The 24,580-nt window shown below is 42.1% G+C and overlaps 2 protein-coding genes across 5 annotated transcripts; one reads left to right on the forward strand and one right to left on the reverse strand.

The window, feature by feature from the left end:
- Nucleotides 1-34: 34 nt before the first annotated feature.
- MYNN (myoneurin) lies at nt 35-8,781 on the forward strand. The gene is made up of 8 exons (XM_008930002.2): nt 35-45; nt 130-428; nt 2,121-2,935; nt 4,294-4,453; nt 5,127-5,305; nt 5,592-5,675; nt 6,100-6,186; nt 7,345-8,781. The coding sequence occupies exons 2-8, from the start codon at nt 163-165 to the stop codon at nt 7,611-7,613; spliced, it is 1,860 nt and encodes a 619-aa protein (XP_008928250.1). The 5' UTR covers nt 35-45; nt 130-162; the 3' UTR covers nt 7,614-8,781.
- A 6,145-nt stretch (nt 8,782-14,926) lies between these two features.
- LRRC34 (leucine rich repeat containing 34) lies at nt 14,927-21,862 on the reverse strand. Of its 4 annotated transcripts, XM_018079274.1 has the most exons (9): nt 21,804-21,862; nt 21,405-21,523; nt 20,407-20,531; nt 20,184-20,248; nt 19,362-19,445; nt 18,208-18,336; nt 16,862-16,957; nt 15,361-15,515; nt 14,927-15,269 (listed from the first exon to the last, which is right to left on the reverse strand). In XM_018079274.1, the coding sequence occupies exons 1-9, from the start codon at nt 21,810-21,812 to the stop codon at nt 15,074-15,076; spliced, it is 978 nt and encodes a 325-aa protein (XP_017934763.1). In that variant the 5' UTR covers nt 21,813-21,862; the 3' UTR covers nt 14,927-15,073. The 4 variants fall into 4 exon arrangements, with proteins under 4 accessions (XP_017934763.1, XP_029818214.1, XP_029818213.1 ...); XM_029962354.1 differs by lacking the exon at nt 21,804-21,862 and having other exon boundaries at nt 20,407-20,528; nt 21,405-21,783; XM_029962353.1 differs by lacking the exon at nt 21,804-21,862 and having other exon boundaries at nt 21,405-21,783.
- Between the last annotated feature and the right edge of the window lie 2,718 nt (nt 21,863-24,580).

Genomic DNA, 24,580 nt, shown 5'->3' on the forward strand with positions numbered 1-24,580 from the left:
CTGCTACTCAAACTGCCCTCGGTGATCACGGACACTGACTCTTTTGTAATCATTAACTCCGCCGAGGGCAAAACAAAGTGACAGCTTGCACGTAAATAATTTTTTTTTATTATTTTTGTGCTTTCACAGGTCAGAACAGAGCGGCTGCAGCGCGTTCTCAAAATGCAGTATTCCCATCACTGTGAGCACCTGCTGGAGAGGCTGAACAAGCAGCGAGAGGCCGGATTCCTCTGCGACTGCACTGTGGTCATCGGGGAGTTCCAGTTCAAAGCGCACAGGAACGTGCTCGCCTCCTTCAGCGAGTACTTCGGGGCCTTCTACAGAGACGCGTCCGACAATAATGTTGTCCTGGATCAGACTCAAGTGAAAGCTGATGGCTTCCAAAAGCTCCTGGAATTTATTTATACGGGAAACTTAAACCTTGACAGGTAATTTATGCTGTTAAAGGAGGGAAGGGGGTAGGGAAATAAACTTTGTGGTAAGGCAGAACTGGATTCTTTGTATTAAGTTCTGGAGGAACAGTGGATGTGATGCATATTAACAACTTGAAGTTCATCTGTTTGCGTGTTTTAAAATACTGCATCACGTGGGAGTGCCAAAACAAAGGTGTGTTGTCTGATATTTCACTGGTTGATAGTTCCAGTCTCCCGCTCTTTCTGTCTGGGTTGGAAGGGGTTAAACATCTTGCATGATTACCAGGAGAGGGAAGGACCAGTGTGTTGTTTCTGGAGGTGAATTACAGTAGTCTTTTTTTGCAAAAACACACAGAAACTCTGTACATGGTAGAGAGTAAAGTCTGAGTGATGCATGAGGATAGGCATGATTTCAAAAGATCACATTTGTTAAAATTAGCATGATCTATTACTTAAAATCTCATATTACAGTGCCCAGAAGGAATCATAGAAAAAGTGTTTCCCCCCATTACTGCGTTGAATTTGTGCCTGTTGTGTTGCTCCATGTACAGTGAGGATTCCTTTCAGTGCTTTTCCGTCAGCAGGAGATCATCCCTCACCAGGGAAGTGTGGCTACTTAGAAGTACCTAGTTAAGAGTTTTTACTCCTTTCACAGTGTCTGGTGTCAAATGCAGGCTTAAAACCCCTTTGTTTCTACTGAAGTGTGAAAACTCACGATAATTTAAGTCCAGATGCAGGGTGTTTCTTTAATTAGCTACGAGCATTACCAGCAGTAGAGCAGTGCACAGCCATGTGCTGGAGTTAGTGGTTGGTGCTTTGACAGTTACAAATGAGCAGAAGTGTGCAGCTTTCTTGGAGCCTGGGACTGCAGCAGGAGAGTTTCTGGATTTTTTGAACCCGGTGCTCATATGGTACAAGATGCTGAAACAGTTGTATTCATGTACAGAGAGTAATTGTGCAAGTTACTTATTGTTCAACTGCATTTACTGTGTAATAGAGTGTTAGAATTATGTTGTTTACCATTGATCTCTCTTTAAAGTGCTGTAAATCCATAAATTTGGTGGCACCCATTGATGGTACATGTTGCCACCTTTTCCAGATCAATTTTTTCTAAACCATCAAGGTCTGTGTTGCAGGAACTGCAAAATAGAGTGCAGTGGTTTAAATGAGGACTTCCTTGGTGTTAGTGGTGTCTGTGTGCAGCTGATACAGAATTAAGACTCTTTTCACATTGTTTTATAAAACAAAATTAATATCTGCCTCACAGAATTGGTGAGGTGAATGTGCTGCTGGTGAATTACCTGACACTTTTGCCAGAAGGATTATGGGATGGTAATTTATGCATTTTATTCTCCAGTGTTTTATCTCTTTCTGCTGTGATTTCTGAGCTTTCTGGTTCAATAAGCATCACCACCTTACAAATTGACTTTTAACTTAAAATTCAGCAAAGGCATGTAATGGAAATAAAAATCCTCAGTTCGAGGGTGTGCAGACCCCACTAGACAATGACTTCAGCTCAGGAGGAATAGACATTCTAGAGCCCCGTGTTGCTGCAGCACTGAGAGGTCAGACCTTCCTGTGTGGTCTCAAAGTTATATTTTCTGACACTGTAACTTTTCCGTAGCTGTGTCCCTGCTCGATACAGTCGGTGCAGAACAAATGTTTTCTTTGTCCGGAGTGTTTCACCCAAGCCTTGTTTCCTTGCAGCTGGAATGTTAAAGAGATTCACCAGGCTGCCGACTATCTCAAAGTGGAAGAAGTGGTCACTAAATGCAAGATCAAGATGGAGGACTTTGCTTTTATTGCTAATCCCTCTTCCACAGAGACATCCAGTATCACTGGGAACGTTGAAATGAATCAGCAGACTTGCCTTCTGACTCTCAGAGATTACAATAATCGGGAGAAAGCAGATGCTGCTGCTGCTGCTGCTGCTGCAGAGCTGGTTCAACCCCTGGCAAAGAAAGCAGCTTTGGAAAAGAAATCGCCTCAACCCAAAAAGCGGAAGAAGAATTTCAGCCCCCCCAAAAGCACAGAGAATAAATCTCTCCCGTATCAGAACGATGTGACCGAGAACACATCCATCGAGATGTTTTTAGATGCAAACAAACTGGCCACCCAGATAACAGAGCAGGCTGCCCAGGGCAGTGATAACTCCGAGCTGCAGTTGGCAGCCGTGGGGGAGAGCGAGACGCTGGCAGTGCAGGATCTGCTGGCCCAGACCATGGCAGCCAAACAGAAACGGGGGAAGCCTCAGCAGAGCTGTGCCCTGAAGGAGCACTGTATGTCCAACATAGCCAGTGACAAGGGCTCTTACCAGCTGGAGAGCTCGGGAGAGGAGCTGGACCAGAAGTACTCCAAAGCCAAGCCAGTGTGCAACACGTGTGGGAAAGTGTTCTCTGAGGCGAGCAGCCTCCGTCGGCACATGAGGATACACAAGGGGGTGAAGCCCTACGTGTGTCACCTGTGTGGGAAGGCATTCACCCAGTGCAATCAGCTGAAAACACATGTAAGAACTCACACAGGTAAGACTTTGGCCTCGTGGGCTGTGGAGACCTGAAATCACACACAGCCTCTGAATGCAGAACTAGAAAGATCTTTGCATTCTCGCTTCTTCCTCCTGAAATTTTGTTTGTTGGGATAGTACTGATATCCTGGTAGCATAAAATGTTTCAGCATTTTTCAGTACAAAATCATAGTTTCTACTTTTAGTAGCTAGAGAGGACTTTATAAGTCTGAGCATCTTGATTTCTGGAGAGACTCAGAAGAGCTGGCTTTAGCTCTGTAGAGTGATGGAGTGCCAAAAGCTACTGTCAGTAGAGCATGAAAATCTTTCTGTACTTGATACCAGAATTCCTCTTGCGTTTTTTTAAACTTCAAAACATAATGCATGTTTGAGAACAAAAGTGGGGAAAAAATGCAATCTCGTTACACATAACTTGTCCTTTAGGGTCTTCGGAAACAAGTAGAGAAGTTGGCTGAATTACTACAGCATTTGGGATTTTATTTAGTAAAAATACAGCTGGAATGTGTGATGTTGCGTTCAGTAACGTTACCAGGGGTTTGTGTCATATCAAGCATCAAAGAGGAATCAGTTAGAAACACTTAAGTATTTTAAAACAACATGTCTGACTTAAAAAGATGATGAACAACAAGTTGCTGGAGCCTGATTGTGAGCAGAATTCAGGGATGGTGCTGGTAGGAATGTCAGCTGTACTTTGTACTTCTGAGGGTATTGTCCTGGGAATTTCTGCATGAGTGGGCAGGGAATTCCATGGTGTTGGTTGCTAGATGGCACATTAGATGTCTAATACTTTTACTTTTGAAGATTTTATGTACACAATATGCTTGTGAGTTGTTGAGTTCGTGGTTTGATTGTGCCCTGCCACAGAATGGCAGAGAAAGGCATTTTTTACTGTCATCTGGGACTGCAGAGTTGCACAAGCCCTTGCAGGAGACTGTTCAGCACTAAGAGAACATGACTAGTCAGAGAAGTACCTGCAGCATTCTGCAGCAGACACTAATAAGAAATTAGTGAGCATTAGACTGTACATTGAAGACTTTCTATGAAATAGATTTGTTAGTTGGGCAGGCAAGAAAAAGCAGATGATTTACTAGTTCATCTTGAATATTTTGAGTGATGAATACACATAACCAGCAAAAAGTCTGAAAACATGGTAGCAGCATTCTCAAAATAATGTGGAGAAAGTGGCACTATTAAAAACATTATTACCTTTTTTTCCCCACAAACATAATGTGTTACAAAATAGTCTTGTTATCCGCTGTGAAGTATTAGAACAGACACCTGAGCTCTGCTCGGGTCATGGATTGCAAAGCTTTCTTAGGTAAATACAGAGAGCACAAGTGTGTTCCTTTTCACCAGGGGAGAAGCCATACAAGTGTGAACTGTGTGACAAGGGCTTTGCTCAGAAGTGCCAGCTGGTGTTCCACAGCCGGATGCATCACGGAGAGGAGAAACCCTACAAATGTGACGTCTGCAACCTGCAGTTCGCAACCTCAAGCAACCTGAAGATTCACGCCAGGTGGGCACGAGGGAGATCCTGCAAATGCTTGTCCTTGAGTCTGTTTAAATAGAATCCTTTACTCCAGTGTGAGCAAGAGTTACACATTCACATAATTTTGGCATTTCTCCCTCTTTTCTCATGGGACTTCTCTCACAGTGCCTAACAGAATAATTCCATGGATGTACTTGCTCATTAGGGAGGAGATTTGTGCTGTATGAATGTTGCAGCCTGTGCACTGGTATCCTTGTGGCAGGGGCACAGGGTTGCAGCACCAGGGAGAGAGAGTTCCGTGGTGGGAAGTGACAGAGCAGTTCTCGCTGCTGTCTGTGTGTGGCTTTCAGCATTTTTGGCAGAAGCAGGAATGGTATTCCCTTGTTGGGAATCGTCATCTTGTCTTTCACTAAAATGCAAAGCATGCTGAGTTCCCATGGTGCATGTTACACATGCAGGGCCCGTATTTCAGTTCAGCTGCCGTGGAAATCACGGGTGTGCTGATCCCAGATGGAACAGGCCATGAGTTTCACTCCGCGAGAACTGCAGGCTCAGACCAGACTCAGTTGTTACATCTCTGCTGTATCCCAGACCATTAGCAGAAGGAGCTTTGGGGATGAAGCACTAACTGAGGCAGGTTCCTCAGCAGTGGGTGCTGCTTCCCTTCCCTCCTGGAGGTGACTGGGGTGTTGTTTTGCAGGAAGCACAGCGGGGAGAAGCCGTACGTGTGTGACCGGTGCGGGCAGCGCTTTGCCCAGGCCAGCACCCTCACCTACCACGTCCGGCGCCACACCGGGGAGAAGCCCTACGTGTGTGACAGCTGTGGGAAAGCCTTTGCTGTCTCCAGCTCACTCATCACCCATTCCCGGAAACACACAGGTAAGGGGGGACAGAATCCCAGAGCTGGAAGGGACCTGCAAGGGACGGAGCACAAACAGGCCTGGCCAGGGAGGGCTGGATCCTGCAGAAGGGTTGGAGATGGGTAATGACACAGAATTTACCTCTGGAGTTGTCATCTAGTTCCTTTCTCATGGTTTTTTCCCTCTGATTCCAGTTTAGGGAGCTCTTTCTCCCACTGGGCATTAGCTCCATTTCAGTTTGATTTGTTCTCTGTGTGTATTCTGGTTTATGTATTGAAATAACAGAGTCCTTGTGTTTCCTTTAGGAGAGAAGCCATATATCTGTGGCATTTGTGAAAAGAGTTTTATTTCCTCTGGAGAGCTCAATAAACATTTTCGGTCCCATACAGGTCAGTTTTCGGACAAGCTGCTTCCTGCACTATAAATTATATTCTACCCTTTTGCCTTTAAAATGCACTGTATTGGGCTGTACCTGAAAGTAGCAGATTTTCTTAATTTATGCATCTCTGGGCTAACATAATGTAAAGAAAAAAGTAATTCTTTTTTTTAATTGCCTTTTTCAGAGTAGTATCTTTGCACCAGCGTAGGTGTTGATGTATGATCAAGGCTTTACTTTAAATTTTTAAGGCCTTCTTGCTTTATTTTAAACTGTTATTCTGGAAACAATTTTATTCTGAGTACAGACGCACAGACAAACTAAGAGCTACAAAGTTGTGTTTTAAAATACAACATTGAAATCCATTATCCTGCATCTCTAACTGTATTTTCTTTCAGTGTCAAGATTGTTCTAACTACCAAACCAATATTTTTCAGGTGAAAGACCATTTATCTGTGAAATGTGTGGAAATTCTTACACGGATATAAAAAATCTAAAGAAGCACAAAACGAAAGTTCACGCAGGTGAGTTCTTTGTGCAAAGAAAGGTTAAGGAACTACATCAGCTCTTTTGCCTCCAGTGCTGAATAAATCTTTTTGTTCATGCAGGCCTAAAATTAGAAAATAAAAGATTTTTGGATAATAGCTCTCTTTTAAAGCCAAAAGCAACTGCTTTAGAGATGTTCAGGTATCCAGCCTTGTTCAGGAGTGGCTCTGTACACCTCATCTGTCCATCCTTGTGTATTGGCCATAAATCCCTGCCTCTGTCATATGGAAAGAGGAATAATAGGTGTCTGTGCCCATCTGGACTGGGAGAGAGAGAATGAGAAAGCAAGAGCCATGTGCAGAGACAGATTTGAATTTAGGAAGGCCCCAGTGCAGCAGGAAGCCTGGGGTGAGGGGAGAGCAGCATTAAGTGTGGAGAGGGCCCAGCAGAGCCCAAGGGTGTGAACTGGGAGAGCTGCCAAGGCAGGCCAGCTCTCATGGAGAGACAGAAGGCAGACAGAAGTGCCCCAGCACTGAAATAACAGGCTTTGGAGCGTGATTGAAAGAGGAAGGGTCAGATATCCAGTGTGGTTTAATCTGAGAGCCATCCAAGAGCAGTGTCAGGCTGTGTTCAAACAGGAAGGTAGCGAGGAGCCCATTAACAGAGATTTCAATTAGGAATAGAAAGTCATTTCTCAAGTGACTGGTTAAAATCTATAATGTGTCTGGCTGGAATTGTGTTAACAAATATCTTCTTCCAAAGAAGTTTATGGATAAATGATACATTGTACATTGCTACCTTAGTTAGAGAAGGATGCTTGGCTGTGGCTCTGGTTCCGAGATTTTCTGGGGTGGGAAATCTCAAGGAAACTTTCATAACTACATTTTTTAAAGGTCCTTTGTTCACTGTGATGTTAAGGATTTGTTATCTCCTGTACCATGCCAAGTAGAGATCAGGTTGGAATGCATCATCCTTCTAGTTGTCACACTACAAGCAGCAGCAGATGTGATTCCTTGTGCTTACACTGTATTTACAGCTTGCTCTGGCTTTCCAGCACATGGAAGCCACTGGTATCCCAGCTGTCCAGGCAGCCTGCAACACACCAAGTGTTGGCTTTGACAGTCAGTTGAGAAGGAATTTGCAGAATTTGCACAGGAACTTTTAAACATCTCTTTTTTTTTTTGTCTTTTCCTCAGGACCTGAAACTCCCCCCGATTCCAATGCACTCGATAATTCTTTCAATGAACAAGAATCCATTCAGAGTCAGAAAAGTCCTTTGTCGGAGTCCATAGATGTGAAGCCCTCTGAGATGTCTTTAGCACTTCCTCTTCCCATTGGGACTGAAGACCACCAGATGCTGCTTCCCGTGACGGGGAGCCAGTCCCCTTCATCAGAAACATTGCTGAGATCTGCTGTGACTGGATACTCAGAACCTCAGTTCATTTTCTTGCAGCAGTTGTACTGACAGAGCAGTAGTTTGGTAGTGAACCTGCAAACGTTTGGTAAGATGCACATGATCAAACAAGCAGTCACGCTCTTTGAATTGGACTTGTTCTTTGTTTTCCCTTTGTGTAAAGACACCTGTAAGGCATTTCCATCATGCAGTGCTGGATTGTGCTAATCTACAATCAGATTTCTATTTGCAATTAACACTGATTTCCAGGAGACGATTCCTTTCCAGCAACACCTGCCTTAAGAATTCTCTGTTACGTATGTTAATGTGTCTTGGAGATCTCCTCCCATGTTTCTGCTGATTTGATGTGTCACAATGTCACTTGAGAACAGATATTTTAAGCCATATTTAATAGTTTAAGAATATTAACCCAGAGATGCAAGGGAAAGTCATAATTTGGCTATATTCATAAGCCTGCACTCCAAGGTGCTGGAATGGTCCATGGGGAAGGTCGGTCAGGGCTCTGCTGAGGTGCTTGCAAAGATTTGCTGCTGGCTGCCAGAAGTGCCATCTGCAGGTGAAGCCTGACCAGAGGGAAAAAAAGGTTTGGGTGTATTTTCCTGACAAGACGAGTAAAGGAAGGTTAATTTCTTTCTGTAGTGTGGCAAGTCAGAGGGTCCTAATGGCATAGTAACTACTGGGTTTTCTTTCCAACAAGTTGCCTTTGTTTGTTTAAGTCAATCCAGCATTGTCATATCTTGTCCCAGATTTATTGTTCACATCCCTAAACTGCCCTGGGTTTGGCACAAACAGCAACAAAAGGAGAGCTGGAACATGCATGTTGTAGATGAGACAAAAAGATGCAGTGACTTAATTTGTGAGGCGTCAACGAGAGCTTCATAATCCTTTTTTTACTGTAGTGCTGCTTCTTGTGCTAGACAGGAGGTCCAGAAGAGGAAATAAATCCTGCCCTTCACTGTGAAAATAGTAAGTGAACACTACATGAGGGGGTATTAAAGACTAATACAGCAGAGCAGATGGATATTCTTCCAGGGAAGATTTTGTTAGTGTGACTAATTTAATTGAAGTTTTTGTGTATTGCTTTAACTATCATGTCACTTGTCCACAGTAAATGCACAAAACTGGTACCTAGCAAGGCCCATATAAAGATATGTTTTATTCCTGGCAACAGATATATTTAAAAAGCAACGTTTTTAGTGTCTTGGTAGGGTCATAAAAGACTAGGAGTACTCTCCTACTCTATTTTGCCAGTTTGTGCCATTAGCAATGTAAGCATTATTTAAGTAATCATCAAATAGTAATGAAACAGTGATCATACTGTACCAACAATGCATTTAAAGCTGTACTTTGTTGGTTATTTACTTGGTGCTAGCATTTATTTCCACTGATGCCTTGTGTCCAGACACTGATAAATAGAAGAGCATAGGAGATACCTCTTAACTGATCCTGTTCTACACGGAGTAATAATTAATATGCACCTTAATTAAACAGACTCATGAAAAATTTCTTGTAGGGTTTCTTTTAAATATTCTGCGAGTGATCCCCTGACTCCTGACCATGACTATAGATTTATTTTTCTCTTCCTATATGTTTGTACTTGTAAAGTAATAGACCTTTTGCTTCTTTGTGTTGACCATCTTAGTATATGCCACGTTTAAAACCTGCTGCTTGATCGTATTTTATGCTTTAATATATGGTAAATTTGCTGATAAAGTCTGCCATGGACAGCAGGAGTACAGCCATGTTCAATGGGAACATCCTTAATTCAGGAATTTCTCATTCTGTCCACTGGAGCTGATTATTGCTGGACTCGCCTGACCTTTAATTTTTTTATCTCTCTGTCCCACAACATTTATGAACAGCTGATGTTCATAACACTAGCAGAAGACAAAGGATGAAGTTCTCTGGTATTTTTTTTCTTGTTTCTTTGGCATTTCCCTTTTTCCTCCCCTCTTTTCTTTTTTAGCTCCTGTTGTTGCTGTAGCCCCTGAGGGATTCCTTAGCCCTGCCATTTAAGACTGAAGAACCCCAAAGATCGGGATCTTTTCTGTGTGTAGCTTGTCCTAAGCTTCCTCTTTACTTTCTCTCTCTGAAAATAGAGCAGAAATCTTGGGACAGATGTAGGTTTAGTCATGAATACTGAGAAAGAAACACCCTGCAACTGATAACTTCCATATCTAAACAGGTTTGGAAGACAAACTAACGATATGCTGCTGTTCCCTGAGGAAAAGTAGCTGAAGATAAGCATGTCCAGGATAAATGACCATGAGAGAGAACTAGCTCTGGAAAGAAACCTAAAAAATAATTACATTCCTACATAGAAAATGCATTCCATAACAATGTTCGTTTGGACTGGTTTTATATTTCTAAAATTATAGCTTGTTACTGTATTCTTAGATTTCAGACTTTTTTAAAAAATACAGTGCTTAGATTTATACAGGATTTGTTTAGATACTTATAACAGTAACACTTGCTTTATTAGTCATTTAGTTTTCTTTATAGACAAGAAGATAATCATTATTTTTTACAAGACAACAATTTTAACCTTTCTTAATAGAATACACAGGCTTGTAGTTTTGTCTTGGAGCAATAATTTAGTGACCTGCACTCTTGAGTCCCCATCTGAGAATCTTGATTTTTAGCCTCATTTTTCATGAAGATATCTCAGCTGCTGAGGTATGATCTCTACAAACTGTATTCATTTACTAGAATATAGATTTTAAGTATATATATATATAAATATATTTGTAGGTGTGTTCAGGCTGTAGGTCTGGACTGTACCTTTTGCCAATAGATGCATGGAAATCAGCTGCACATCTGAAGTCCTAGGCTTAGGGATTCTGGGTTCATTTGGGAGGTACAAGGCTCATAACAGTATTGGTCATTTCTGTAAGGGATTAATATGGGAAAGCATGGAATCTTTGTAGGCAGACGTCTCCTTGCAAAAGGAAAGAAGGAATTTTAATAATTCTGTTAACAGTCATTTAGAGACAAAGACACAAGCTGTTGTTTCAGTCAGTTTTGCACTGAAGTTGGTGCAAGTTTTGCCTGGATAGCTTCTCTGCATCTAGAAATCTCTGAATTGGCTGCTTGGAAATATTTAGGTGAGAATAGCTCCTTGTATGACATTTACTTCCAAATTTGTGCCCATAAGTGGGCACAAAGCATGACAACCTTTCTGATATCGTTTGTTAAAGAGCAATTTTCAAGTACAGACAAGTCCCACATGAAGGATTTCAGGGCTGTGATCCCGGAGAGGCTCAATAAGCCTTGCAGAATTAAGTTCAGATAAGGACTAATAACTGATTTTTTTGGTTAAATTATTTTTAAAGTATGTCATGTATATACAATTTTTCCTCTGTTGTTTGTATATACCTCAACTCTCAATTTTATAATCCCCTGGGAAGGGAGGGGGTTGTACATATTTAGCCTGAAGTGTTTTATGTTAGACTTTAATAAACTTGTTTTGTAATTTTCCCTCACCTTGTGTCTCCTGTTTATGACTGCACCAGTAGCAAGAGGGAAACAGTCAGACATCACCCCCCTCACAGCACCCTGGAACAAGGACCACGGGGGCCCTTGGAGCACAGAGTGGGCTTTAGGGGACCTGTGCTGTACCACTGCCCAGCTGGATCAGTCATTTTCCTTCCCTTTGAAACTGGGGCAAAGATTCTGCCTTTCAGCAAAGTAGAGCAAGTTCTAAAAGCTGGAAGGATGGTTTTCAGAGCAGGACTATGCTTGCTTTAGCTACTAAAATAATTTAGAACATGGCAAAAGATTCTAGCCTGTGTAAATTCTCTCATTCCAAAGAACACAAGATAAATTCTTACAAGATGTCAAGGTTTGGTTTTCAGAGAAAGAAAAGCAATAGCAGTCTCTGGCATAGTTCTCTTTAAGCAATACAGGGTTAGGCACAAATAATTATTTTAGTTTTTAGGAAGCTGTTTATACAGAATTCAGGAATTACTCTGCAACCTTTACTTACAAGAGAATATAAAAGTAAACTGTAACACATGAGCTGGTTTTATGGGTATTGTCAATAATGCAGAGTGCTCTTCTAGGCTGAGCATGTTGCTGTTAAACAAGGGGGCAGATAGAGTGCAAATATTTCAAACACATACACCAGCACTTTTGAAAGTAGGTGCCATTTATCCTGACACACTTTTTGTATGATATTGTTGCCATCTTAACCACATCACTAAAAATAAAATACTGCTCTTGGAAGAGTTGGTTCCCCATTACCATGGCAGATTAATGAATGTCATTCATACAAGTAAATTAAAGATTAATTTGAAATTAGTCTGAACTTCGTATACCAGACAAAGGAAAGAAAGATATATGGAAAAAATACCTTAATCTGAGTCTTTTAGTGGTGTTTCTGACAAGAAATTCTGTCACCAGTATCTCAGTAGAGAGGCCTCTCTGTAGACTATCAGAGTGTAGCCTGCTATGTCCCAGAGCAGCAACACTGGGAAAATACCAATACAGGCTTATCTAATTGTTTAAAAACTTAGAAATGTTCACAGCATGCAGATTCTTCTCAAACAACCACATCCAGTGTATCCTCAACTTTTGTTCTCATTGCTCCATCCTTCCTGTTTAACAATAGTTAAAATATAAGCTTCCCTCTAAAACAGGGTGTTCACAGTGTGTGTCACATGGACTTTGTGCTCAACACAGTGGCTGCAGGTCAGGAGGGCCCTGTGCAGGTGTGCAGGACAAACATACCTGCTCTGGGCTTACCTCTAAGGCCTATTGTGATATCAGGTGCTTTTTGGAGCAACAGAGCCTGATTCATTTGTGTTTGGGGGTGGAGGCAAGGGACAATGAGGAAAAAAAAAGCAATCAAACGGCAGAAAACCTCCACACACACCAGCTCTCACAACTGCCTTGGTCATTTCAGCTGGGGAAGGGGTGTCAGTACATCTCCCACTGTGATAATACAGAGTCAGAACAGCAGAAGTTGCGTTGCTGCTTCTCAGCTGTTATTGGTAAAATAACTTCCTTACCTTTTTCTCCTCATGCTTGGATCTCATAGATAGGAGAGCAGGATAATCTATGACTCTGTTTGGTGACTTTTTCTATTTAGGAGCATAAATGGAGTCACTTCTGCAGGGATGAGCATAGTGGATGGAAAAAGGTAACAAGCTGAGTGATTCCCAAACTTCTACAAAGTCTGCATTCAAACCCTTAAACAGTGTTTAACTACCATTAAATGTAACTCATGTGCAGGAATTGCCACAGGGCTATAATGACAGAAAAGTTTTTAGACAGTTTTCAAGAGATAGGAAGAAATAATGGCACCAGGGTTGGTTGTGGTTCCTATTTGTAGTGCAAGAAACAAGTACGGGCTGCAAGTTAATCAAAATTCCATGTATATCCCAGTAAACGCCATTCACTAGCTTTGAAGATCCACCATGATCATGGCTTAATGCTTAAGTTGACTTACTTTGGTTTAAAAATGTCCCTATGGGAAGAAGATCCAAAGGATGCAATTACTAAGTAAAAGGAGAGAGTATATGGAGTAGAATGGTAACAAAAGCTCTCAGCTCCAGCAGGAATCCTGCTCTGCAGCAGGTCTGATTTGCTGCCTGGCAGCCTTGGGTGTCAGCTTTTGTCAGTGTGCTCTGCCTGGGTGTAAACTTTTTCATAGTAATAGAGACTCTCCACAGACTGGGCATTATTTAGCACTGAATTTGAAGGTCATTTGTTCAATATTTTATCATTTTGCCATTTCAAGCAGTTTTAGATTCCTTTTAGACTTAAACCTGAAGAAACAACATGAAGCAAATCTGACACTGATATAATTTATTTTACTAGAAACCAGACAGGCAAAGCCCAGGCCTGTAGAGTGCTGCCTCACTCACAGATACTCTGAAACAGCTACAAGTCCCAGGCTGGCGTTGGCAGCACTGTCTGCCACAACCCTGTGCCGTGGGGCCCAGTAGTATTCCCTCTGGAGGCCGTGGGACAGCTCTGCCAGCTGAGCTTGCCCGTCCACCTCGTACGGGGCCACGTCTGTGCAGCTGGGACTCAGGCGACCCATCTGAATTAACTCTGAAAATGACTGAAAAATGAAAACAGGAATATGACAGATAGAATTTCTTTTTGACTGCAGTGAAGGCTCTACAACATGACACACAGTAAGTACTCAATCACTTCAGTATGCTGATCTCCACTGTCTCAATCCAGCACCACCAGGTTATAATTATTTTTTTAAAAAAACAGTAAATCAGGTATCTTGTTCACTAATTGCTGTAGTCTACCCAGTGATAGTAAAAACAAATTGGAACAAACAAACAAAACCCAGCCCTCTCGGAGGAGTTCAGAAACAAACACTTACCGTACAAGCATCTTCATCAAATGTGTTCCCCCAGATGTATATGTAGGAAAGTACCATGTTTGCTTTGATTGCATTTGAAAGAGCTGTAAGTCCTTTGCCACTTATACTGCAGCTTACTAGTGACAACCTGACAAACAGAGAAAACAGTTACACAGTGTGCATGCCAGACCATGGAACTCACATCTCTTAGTTAAGAATAAGAGTTTAACTATGATTTATGCTTATTCTATATGTTATTATTATATAATATATATTGAACTTCTATATTTGTCATTAATAATACAATTCTTTAATTGTATCAAGGCCAGTCCTACTATAATATCCTTCTCAGGTTGCCAAAGGCAGTTGGACTATGACTTGCTCTATTTCTCCAGGCTCATGCAGCCAAGGTTGTTCACTCTTGAGTTCCCTGGTGTCAGTGACTTGCTCCATGGTGGCCAGGTCTCATCTCTAGTCTGCTTTGAAGCCCAAGCCTTGGCATTTATCCAGGCTAAGCTTTGATCTTTGTGGAGTGGCAGTTATTTTTATGTTAGCGAACCTGGAAGGCTTTCAGAGGCACCTCAGAGCCGCCACCTCCTCAGTCTGCTACTTAAAACTAATGGCTCCAGGTAACACCTTTGATCAGCTTTTACATCCTGCCCGCGAGGGTTTAACGCGGCTGCAAAAGACGCCCTGGTGGAGAGATTACAGCTCTGCTGGGTTCACCCGGAAGCAAACTTAAATAGAGGATTTTCCTAAGTGTTGAAGATCAGAATCAACAAATATAGTGCCTTATCCCTGCGTGGAATCTGATTATCTCAGAATTCTGAAGGCCTGCAGCTCTTGTTTTCGTTTGTGCCCCACAGGGACCTGCTCTTTAAAGATGCAGAAAGAACTGACAGATCTAATTGCCTTCCCCCCCAACACCTCTTGGAGCAACTGGAAAAGCTGTGGGAGATCTGAGCAGACCTGGGGCTCACCCCCAGCACCCCAGGATGTCCCACAGGTCTTGGGGCATCTCACCTGGCAGCTTAGGAAAGAAATCCCACCCAGTCTCTCACTCGCAGGTTTCTTTCCCCAAGAAGGAAAAATAGACCAAAATATTTGGAACTTCCTGACTTTCCTATTTTGATCAACATCAAAACACACAGCTTTGATGCCAGTTCTGCCACTGCCAAGTCCAGGTTCCCTACACCTGCAGTCCCTGGGGAAGCTGTGCAGATACTAACGCCTGCAGAGTCCTGTTGTGCACAGTCAAGGCTTCACTCAGGTATGTGGCTCCAACATCTTCTATTCTGTTTGCATTCAGATCCAGGATTACCAGGCTTTGGTTCCGTTTTAGCAGCTCTCCCAAGAATTTTACACCATCGGAGGTTATTTTATTACTGAAAGAGAGATGCACATATTTAAAAAAAAAATAGGTGCTAAGAAAATTAATTTCTGTTAGTCATGGATATGTTACTTAATGACTCTTACCAGCTGAGGTCAAGGTATCTCAGGCTGGAGTTTACATACAGGGCCTCACACAGTCGCTCTACACCAAAGTTTTTCATTTCATGCTTGCTCAAGTGCAGCTCCACGAGAGAAGAGTTGCCCTTCAACATCTTAGCTATATGGACTGTGGTCTCTTCCTACAAACACACACGCAGTTTTACTAAGCTGAACTTTAGGATAAGGCATGGTCTTGCTTCAGTACAAGTGAGATACATAACTAACATCAAGATTTGGTCAACAGTAGTGTTCTATTTTGTATATTGTATAAAAATAGCCATGAAACAACATCTTGTGATAAGGCTGAAGATGAAAAAAAAAAAAAAAGAAAAATACTAGAAATATATTTGCAGATTTAGAGTACTATCTACATCCCTGCAAATATCAGATGCACCAACATTTAGTCATTATGTCTGATCAGTTTTCCTTCCAGTCATTGCTCTTAAAAACCTGAATGTTTGAGTCAGTCTTTGCTAACATTGAAAGTATTTTGTCATGATGCTAATCTATGCTTTCATAAGAGAAAGAATTGGTCAAAGTTTGGACTCAATGATCCTGCTGTTTTTCTCCAACATTAATGATCCTGTGATTTTATGAAAAGGAAACAGGACTGCTGTGGGAAAAAATATGTCCTGTCACTGTAAGACAAAGAAAGTTTGTTCTCAAGTTGGCATGTTTAGTTAACAAAATAACAGTGAGTACTGAGAGTCAAAAATAAGGGAACAACCCAGAGGCCTTGGAAAATAATAGAATCGAAGGTGGAAACAGTGGCAATAGTCTCTGACATATCCAGACCAGGTCCTTACTGGCCTCTGTTTTCAATAGCAGTAGTTTAAATTGACTTCTAAAGCTGTCTTAGTAGAAAAGAAACAACTAAAATCTGTTTAAACTGTTAAATTCACCTTAGGGAACTGAGGAGGATCTGGCCTTCGTGCAATCAGGAGAACACTGTTCCTATCACTGACACCTGGGAACTTCTGCCAGGCAGATGAATCCACCACAGCCCTCACTCTACAGCCACGAGCTGAGCAGCACCAGCCACACAGAGTGAAACATCCAAAGCCCCCAGCCCAGGGAAGGTGGGGGGCTGCTGCAGTGTGTTTTTCTTCTTTAGACTCAGGTAAACAGCAGCCCTTTGTACTTCCCCTCATTTCCTGCTAAACAGCATTTCTCCCTCAGTTTGCTGAGCAATGCTGGAAACTCCATGCTGGAACAGCAGAAGGAATACTTGGTTCTCCAATACCAAGCCCTCTCCATCAGCCCATTATTTAACAAATGTACCAAGAAAGAGATTTTTTAAAATTTAACCTTCTAGTTAAACAGGGGCAGGTGGTGACTGCACAGAAAGAGAAAGAATATTTCTGCAACCACTTGCTTCAGTTTGCAAGAAATTCCAGAGAGCTGTGTAGTTCAGGTGTCCATAAATACATCAGCACTGACTTGGCTTATGCTCCTCTCTGAGCTGACACCACAGTCACTCACATACCTCTTGGCTGTACAGTAAGGGACGATTTAGGTTTATTGCTCTGAGGGATTTGTTCTGAGTCAGGGCTGTGGCTATTGCTATCAGACACTTCAGGCCCTGGAAATGAAAACAAGTAAACTCTTTAGAGAAACCTATTTAATGTATAGCTCAAGCTGCCAAATTACCATGACTATTATTTCTGCCCCCCCTGTCCTCTGGAGTACAATAGTCAACTGCTTAGAGACACCTAACAGATTTTCTGAAAATACCAATGCCAACTGCCTATGGAAGAGTAGAGTGGAATGAGACTAAATAGTTCAAATGACTTGGCAACTCAGAAAATAAAAAGCAAGAATAATGGATCTCAAAGATCCATTTAATTTGTGCATTTAATTGATCCTGTATTTTGGTTTTCCTGATTTATAAAACAAGATCAGTTTATGTGTGTTCCCCTAGGTAAATTCAAATTTAGTATCAATCATGTGGTACAGAGAAATGAGACTCTAGAATATGGGTCAATTCGGATTTTTTTTATTTCCTTCTGGTTTGCTCACTAATTTTTACTTATGCTACTTTCCAATTAGGTTGGTCCACACCCAAAGCCACTTAATTTTAAACTCTCAATCAACTCCCTACCAAGAACACACATACTAAGCTTTTGAATAAATCCTACACTGGCTACACTTCTCTTGTTCATGTATTCATAAGACCTTCACAATTCCTGAGGGGTTATTCCCCCCTCTAGTCTAGGAGCAAATTCTGAATTTCCAGGAAAAAAATTACAGGTTTTTAAAAGTGATCCACAGGCCATTCCAACCCTCCTGAATCTCCCTGTGCACTGTGTAAGAAGTCTCAGTGCCTGACTCCAGGAGGAAGCAGGTCATCCAAGATCAAATTTGGTGCTTTTCTACTCAATTTAGCACTGCTGTGCTTATGTCCTTTATGGATCTGAGAGGAGCAACAGAGCTATGGGATGGGTGACTTTCAGGTGCTATAGCACTGCACACTTCAGAAGGAAAAGATTCTCCAGGGAACAAAAAGTCCATTCTTCAACATGAATTACACAGGATTGGAATAACAGAAATGAGCAGTAGAAACAAACCTCAGAGGATGTGAAAGACAAGCACTTATATCCCCAGGGACACAATGGCTCTAAAATATCATCAGTTCTGACTTCCCAGGTGCTTTGTGCAACGTGCCTTTCCAAGCACACACTGCTGTATTATATATTGTGTCACCTCTGGCTGTCACAAAATGTAAAAATCAATGACAACAGATGGCAATCCCCCCTAATTAAGCTCTACAGGACCCTTGTAATACCCTTGAAAGACTTATGTCATTGCTGATAATTTTACTGGGTTACTCACCAGATCACAGTCTCCAAGATCCAACTTCTGCAAGGTTGAGTTACTTTGCAGCATTGAAGCAAAGAACATCCCACCTTGGTTTCCTATTTTGTTTCCAGTCATTCTCATGTGCACAAGACTTCTATTCCTCTAGATAAAATTAAAAAGAAAAAATCTATTCCTTTAAAACTACCTGAAAAACAACACTATCCTTTTTTGTGTGTGAATCCTGCTTGTTGTCACACAGAGACAAAACAACCTTTGAGAAGAATTGTGTCAAAGTGACAACACAGATAACTAAGTGATAACTTATCCTGTTGGCTCAGGCTCTTCTCAGTGGCATCAAAGACATGAGAGTCTGCAAGCAAAATTCCAGTATTTGAAAACTTTTGTTTCCCCCAAGTCCACAAATTTCACATGAAAACAATCCAGGCAAATATTTCTGCCTAAACTGGCATCTGAGATGCAAAGTGCGTCAAACTAATTTAAACCTGTTAAGCATTGTACAAGCCCAGTGTTGTACAAATCTCCTGCACAGCCTCAGTGTTTTGGAGGTTTGTCAAATTTAGTTGAAATCAGTTCAAGGGTTCAAAGACTGTGGAGGAGGAAGAAAGAGCTCACGTGAGTCTCCTTCACAAAACAACAAATCTTACACACAAGCCTCATTTCCTTGGGAAACCACATCAAAAATAACAACTTTGGTTTTGTGCTGCTGCTGTAAAGCAAAGTTTTGAAAACATGTCTCAGACAGATTGAATCAAGACAAATATTGACATGAAGGTACAGGCAAATTTAATACAATGTTTTTGGGGGAAAAAAAGAAAGGGAAAAACCAGATGGCATTCTATATCCTGTAGCATAGCATTTTTCACACAGAAAAAAATCGAACTGCAGTAGCTGTGGGTTTTATAGACAATTGTTTTTATAGATAATTAAGTGTTAATGGCAGCACAGTGCAACTTTCACCTGTGTGAAATCTGCTTTCTGAGGTCTGCCTTGGGAAAACAAGGCAGACCTTGTGCTGTATCCCTGTGATACAGCAACATGCTGAACGGAGCAAGGACAGATGCCCCTTTGAGCCAGCTCTGATGTTGGCAGGACAGCCAGTACTGGTCATCAAAAGCAAAAATATCCAACAAGATGCCACTGTCTAAACCTCCCAGACAAACACTCACATGAAGTGCTCCTGCTATCAGCTCTGCCCCACTTGTGCCAACGTCATTAAACATGAGGTTCAGGTACTGCAGAGAGGAGTTCTCCTTAGGAACAAACAGAGCAGGAAACAATGAGAGTTTATTCCAGAGCACACCTGTATTTTTCAGAAAGGGGATATACATACAAAACTCTGTCCTTTTGCTGCATTTCAGGCAGCCCCTGACCTGGAAAAGTAGTTAAAGAATGCCAGAGTATGTCAGATCATGAGGGAAAGGCATGTGGGGGTCCTCATGGGGCCTACAGGAACCACCCAGGATCCCATGTGCTCAGCATGACCTAACGAGGCACGTGGTCAAGCTCAGGTGCATTTTGTGAATTTAATGGCACCCCCCAAGCTCTAGGAACACAGGCACCAGGTGACAGCTTACCATTTTCCATCTGTATTCCAGTTGTTTACAATGATAAAAAGGCAGCATTAAAGTTTCCTAGGTTTAGGCCTGCAAAAAGGCTAATACAGGTGATAAAGAAGCTAAAACAAAGGCCCTTGACACAACCATTATCCCCTCTGTTGATCTGAACTGTAAGCCTAAAAGCCTTGTAGCTTATTCCACCATTCTTTCCTCGGGACACCCTAGCCAAATATCCAATGGCTTTCTACCAGAAATTAAAAATCTCCACACAGAATACAACCCAAGATTCTAGCAGGATGGATTGGGGTGTGAAAGTCAAAACCAATGGAATTTTGCCAAACCAGTGCATTCTTGTCTCCAATACACCACATATAAATATTTCCATGGCCAAATAAATTACAAGTTGCTGAAAGATAACCATCACTTTGGCACCTGGAGGAATGTTGCCACGGTCTTTGCTCCAGCATCAGTCAATACATTATAAGCAAGATCCAAACCTGAAAAAGATGAAGAATGAGGAATGTGACAGATGCATACCTACATTTAACTGATCTCTAAACAAAAAGAAACAAAGATGAACTAAGACTGAAATCAAGACTGATCATGTTTTCTTACATTAGCACAGCAATGTTAAACACTCATGGAAAAACCCTACCTTTGACAAATGCAGCGTGGCGTAAGACAGAGGCAAGAACTCCAAGATCATCATCTGTAACTCTCTGCACAGGCACTGGGTGATTATTTCCAGCTATTTTTAATGTGATCCCTTTCGTACATCTACTGCAACATAAAAACGTAAGCACACGAGGAGAAGGAAAATGACACAGAGAAATGAGTTGCCTCTCCAGACAGGAGGTGTGGCCGTGCTTGCCCTCACTGAGGAGCTTGCACATGGTTATACACCTTTGGTAACACCAGCACAGATAACATGATTCAAGTTGTCCCTCAGCACTGCCCTTTCTGAAGGCACTGCACAGCTGCAAGAACCACACTTGCACAGGAAGCAGGAATAAGCAAGACGAGGGGAAGGCAGATGGAAATAAAGATTATCCCAGAGGTTACCTCATCATCTTCTTTTTAATTGTTCCCTTTGCTTTATTTACTCCATCCTGCTCTCAGGATCAAAACCTAACACAAACCGTTTTATTTTCTGGTTTTTTTTTCCCCAAAGGAAAATTAACTTTGACCCCAGCAGCATCCACAAGAGAAAGCCCTACCTAGCCACATAATGAGAGAGAATTTGGGTGGTTTATAGCTTGGCAGGATTCAGAGACAGCTCAGGGAAGCATGACCAGCTGGAAGCTAACTGGATGCAGCTGAGGCTTTTTAAACAGGAGCAAGACAAAAGGAAGGGAGTTAGGATGACTAGACACTCGGTTTGGCTTTTTTTAAGGGACAGAAAGGCACCATCCTGTACATTTTTTACCTTTTTTTTTTTTTCACTGCTTGTAAAGCTGCCCAGAAAGGATATATAGCTACAAACTTCTGCCAAGATGATGTCAAGATGAGTCAAACCAGAACTTCAGCAGTAAATGCTAAATTTGATTTGTGTTTAAGCCTGAAACTGCAGAACTTTCTCATCGTTCAATTCCTCATCCTGCTACCCTGTTTTAGGCTTTCAGAAGTGTCTGAAACACGCTGTTATTGCCTTACATTTCATCATTTTTGTCAGCTTCTTGAAGCACATGAGCAACGAAGGGGTTTTCAGGCTGGCCCGATTTTTGACAGGCCTGCACATAGTGCAGGTGAAGATCTGGGCGAACCGACGTGTGCTGCCGGAACACAAAACAAAGCGTTACTGCATCGTTATGGCAGCTTAGCAACAGCACCGGGAGCGGGCTTTGTGCTGGGATCTGCATAGCAGTAAAAACGGGCTCGGTCTGCAAAGGGTTACAGCTCTCGGTATGCAGCACTGGGGTAACAGATACAGGCAGGAAAAGCATGAGGGGAAAGCGTGGATTGGTGGGTGTTTCTGACCTGCTGTGGCACAGGAGCTGAGCTAACAGAGGGGTCCTTGTACAGCAGATGAACCCCCAGCCCTGCAGGCCTTACCTGAGCCATGACCTCCTGCTCCTTCTCCCCGCGTCAACCTGCGGGGACCGGCCAAGGGCTGAGTAAATTTGGTAACCAGGCTGCTCCGAGGGGAACAATGTTTGGTAACGGAGCCCGTTTCTAAGGAGGCCCCGGCCCGCAGCCGGAGGGGTGGACGGGGGTTGCTCTGTGCAGCCCCGGGCCCTGCAGGAGCCCCCCGAGCCCCTGTGGGTGCTCAGACCTGCGGGAAGGGCAGGGGAGGTTCGTCACCTCACCCCCAGAGCATGGAGTTGGTGCTCTGCCCTCCTCCGAGGAGCCTTTGCAGAACCGCTCGTAGTTACACGGATCAGTCCCTACTTCAAAGATGCTTGTGCTGGCCCCTTCCAGCAAATAAATCCCCCCACTGCCTCCACTACTGCCCATGTGAGCAGGAGGGCGTGGGCTCCACCCACCCGAGGCAGACCCGTGCAGGGGAAATGGAGCCCAGCTTCCCCCAAAAGCTTCCCCCAGGTTTGAGGAACCTCCCTGAAATGAGAACGCTCACTGTCTGAGCAGCCTGGAGGATTTTTCACACCGCATCTGCTGCTGGCCTTCCCTTTCCCATGCTTTTGTGGGACTATGCACTGTACCTGGGTCCTTCACCAGATTAACCAGTGTCAGGATACTAGATCTGAGTGAAAACTGCTTTAATAGCATTCCAAGTGCCTCCTTTCCTTGCTACAGTGAGAAGGCAGTTCCACCCAGCACACACCTGAGCCTGGGTTACTCATTATCACTGACATCTCAGCGCTCAGGCAGGGAGGAAAAGGCAAAAATGTGGAAACACTGACCTTTGTGTTGAATCAAAAGATGAAACACTGACTGGAGGAACTGCTGCAGCTTTTTGCATCTTTTTTTTTTTTTTTTTTTTCTGTGTGCACTAGAAAATCAGAGCTGCATTTGCATAGAATCAATATCACAAACTGAGCAGAGGGCAATTTAAAAATGGATGTGATATTATTAATGCCTTTAACTCTACTGACACTTGCTATTCGTTTGATCATGAACCATTATGCACCCTAAAGCTGTGCTATGATAAGTGTAACAGTATTCATGGACATCCCCATTGTAGGGCTCAGAATACACCTTCCTTTTTATACAATGCAACACTTCTTTAAGAAGGATTTTTTCACTGGTGCAATTTTCTTCTTGAAAGTTACATTCACCAAAGTAGTAATTTATGCAAAAGACTCACTTTCAGATTTCATTCATTTAAATTGCTCTCCCCTGCACTGTGCACACAAAGGAAATGAAGAAGCAGACTAATGTTTCTGCTAAGAAATAAAATTAACCCCATAAGAAATCTTTCCAGCAGAGGAAACAACATGGATTTCTTTGCCAAAATTTCCACCATACTGTGAGGTATAATGTGACATTAATGAGCAGAATATTCTGTGTTCATCCATCAACTGTAATGCAGCTCCACAGCACTTTCTTGGGAGATTTTTTTCCTCTAAAAACAAAATCCCAAAGATTACTGCTTAATTGACATAATGTATCTTTTTAATGACTGTGTCTAGATACCTCTGGAGGTGAAGGAACTGATAAGTTTCAAATGCCTTAGCCTGCCTGAAAACCAATTCAGTATCTTTCCAGAGGAAGTCTTTCTCCTGGAGTCATTACAGAGATTATAACTGGGATAAGATAAAGGAATTAAATTCAGAACTCTGCCAGAAGCCATCAATAAATTGCAGGCAGGAGCAATAGAAGGGGGAAGATCTTGGTTTGCCGCAACATGGAAATTCCATGAACTTCAGCTGCTTCCAAATGCAGGACTGAAGGGTCTCCTAATCTCTTTAGGTACATGGTGCAGCACCAGGCCTGGGCTGTCAGAATAGGAATAATATCAGAAATCAGTGTTTAGAACTCATGTTGCCTCTCTGTGTTTAGCAATAATCCCAACAATTTCACAGTTTATAAACTTCTGCACTTGCTAATATTCTCTGTACATTGTTTATATACCAAGCTAAGGAAAAATCCTTTACTTACTAAACTTTCTGCACACGTATTTTCCAGAATCTGAAGGAACTGTATATGGAGAATAATTGTCTGCAGTACCTGCCCACAGCCATCAGCTCATTGATACTTGCAGATCCATTGTGCAAACATATTGAACAAGACACTTTTCTTTGTGTGATTTTATGTTTGGTTTGTTGTTTTTCTTTTTCCAAAAGAACATTGCTCTGTATCATCAGTGGGTCACATGGAATTTAAAAAAATACAGGGCAATAAGGAAGGAAAGGTGATTCCTCAGTCTTTGATTCTTTTAAACCTAAATTATTCCTCTCTTTCTGTAATTCTAATTTCTTTGTGAGCTGCTATTTTTCCCAAACTATTCTTCCAAACTAAAAATTGACATTTAAAAATGTGTAGACATTGTCATTTACTTTTCTAATCAAAGGTATGGGGGACTAGTGTCCACCTAGGTAAGAAACTCCTCTTGAAAAACATAAAACAGAGAATAAGAGAAAAATCAGATGACTGACAGTTCATCTTAGCTGCCAATAATGTAGTCTAATCCAGAATAAAAGGGGATTTTGAAGAACAAAATGCTTTTTGTACCATGAATATACATCAGTGACACCATTCCACAAGGTTTTTTGCTTTTACCCTTTTCCTCCAGGTAACAAGACTGTTCTCTCTTTTTCAGATCCAAAGTTTGTGGTATGGGTTGATGAACCAGAAAGGGATTGGAACTTTCTTGATGCTTAGTAATTTAATAAAAAAAAATAAAGAGAGAGAGAGAAAGAAGGAAAAAT

Source organism: Manacus vitellinus, unplaced genomic scaffold, assembly GCF_001715985.3.
Source record: "Manacus vitellinus isolate BGI_N305 unplaced genomic scaffold, ASM171598v3 scaffold_45_pilon, whole genome shotgun sequence".
NCBI classification, from domain to species: Eukaryota; Metazoa; Chordata; class Aves; order Passeriformes; family Pipridae; genus Manacus; species Manacus vitellinus.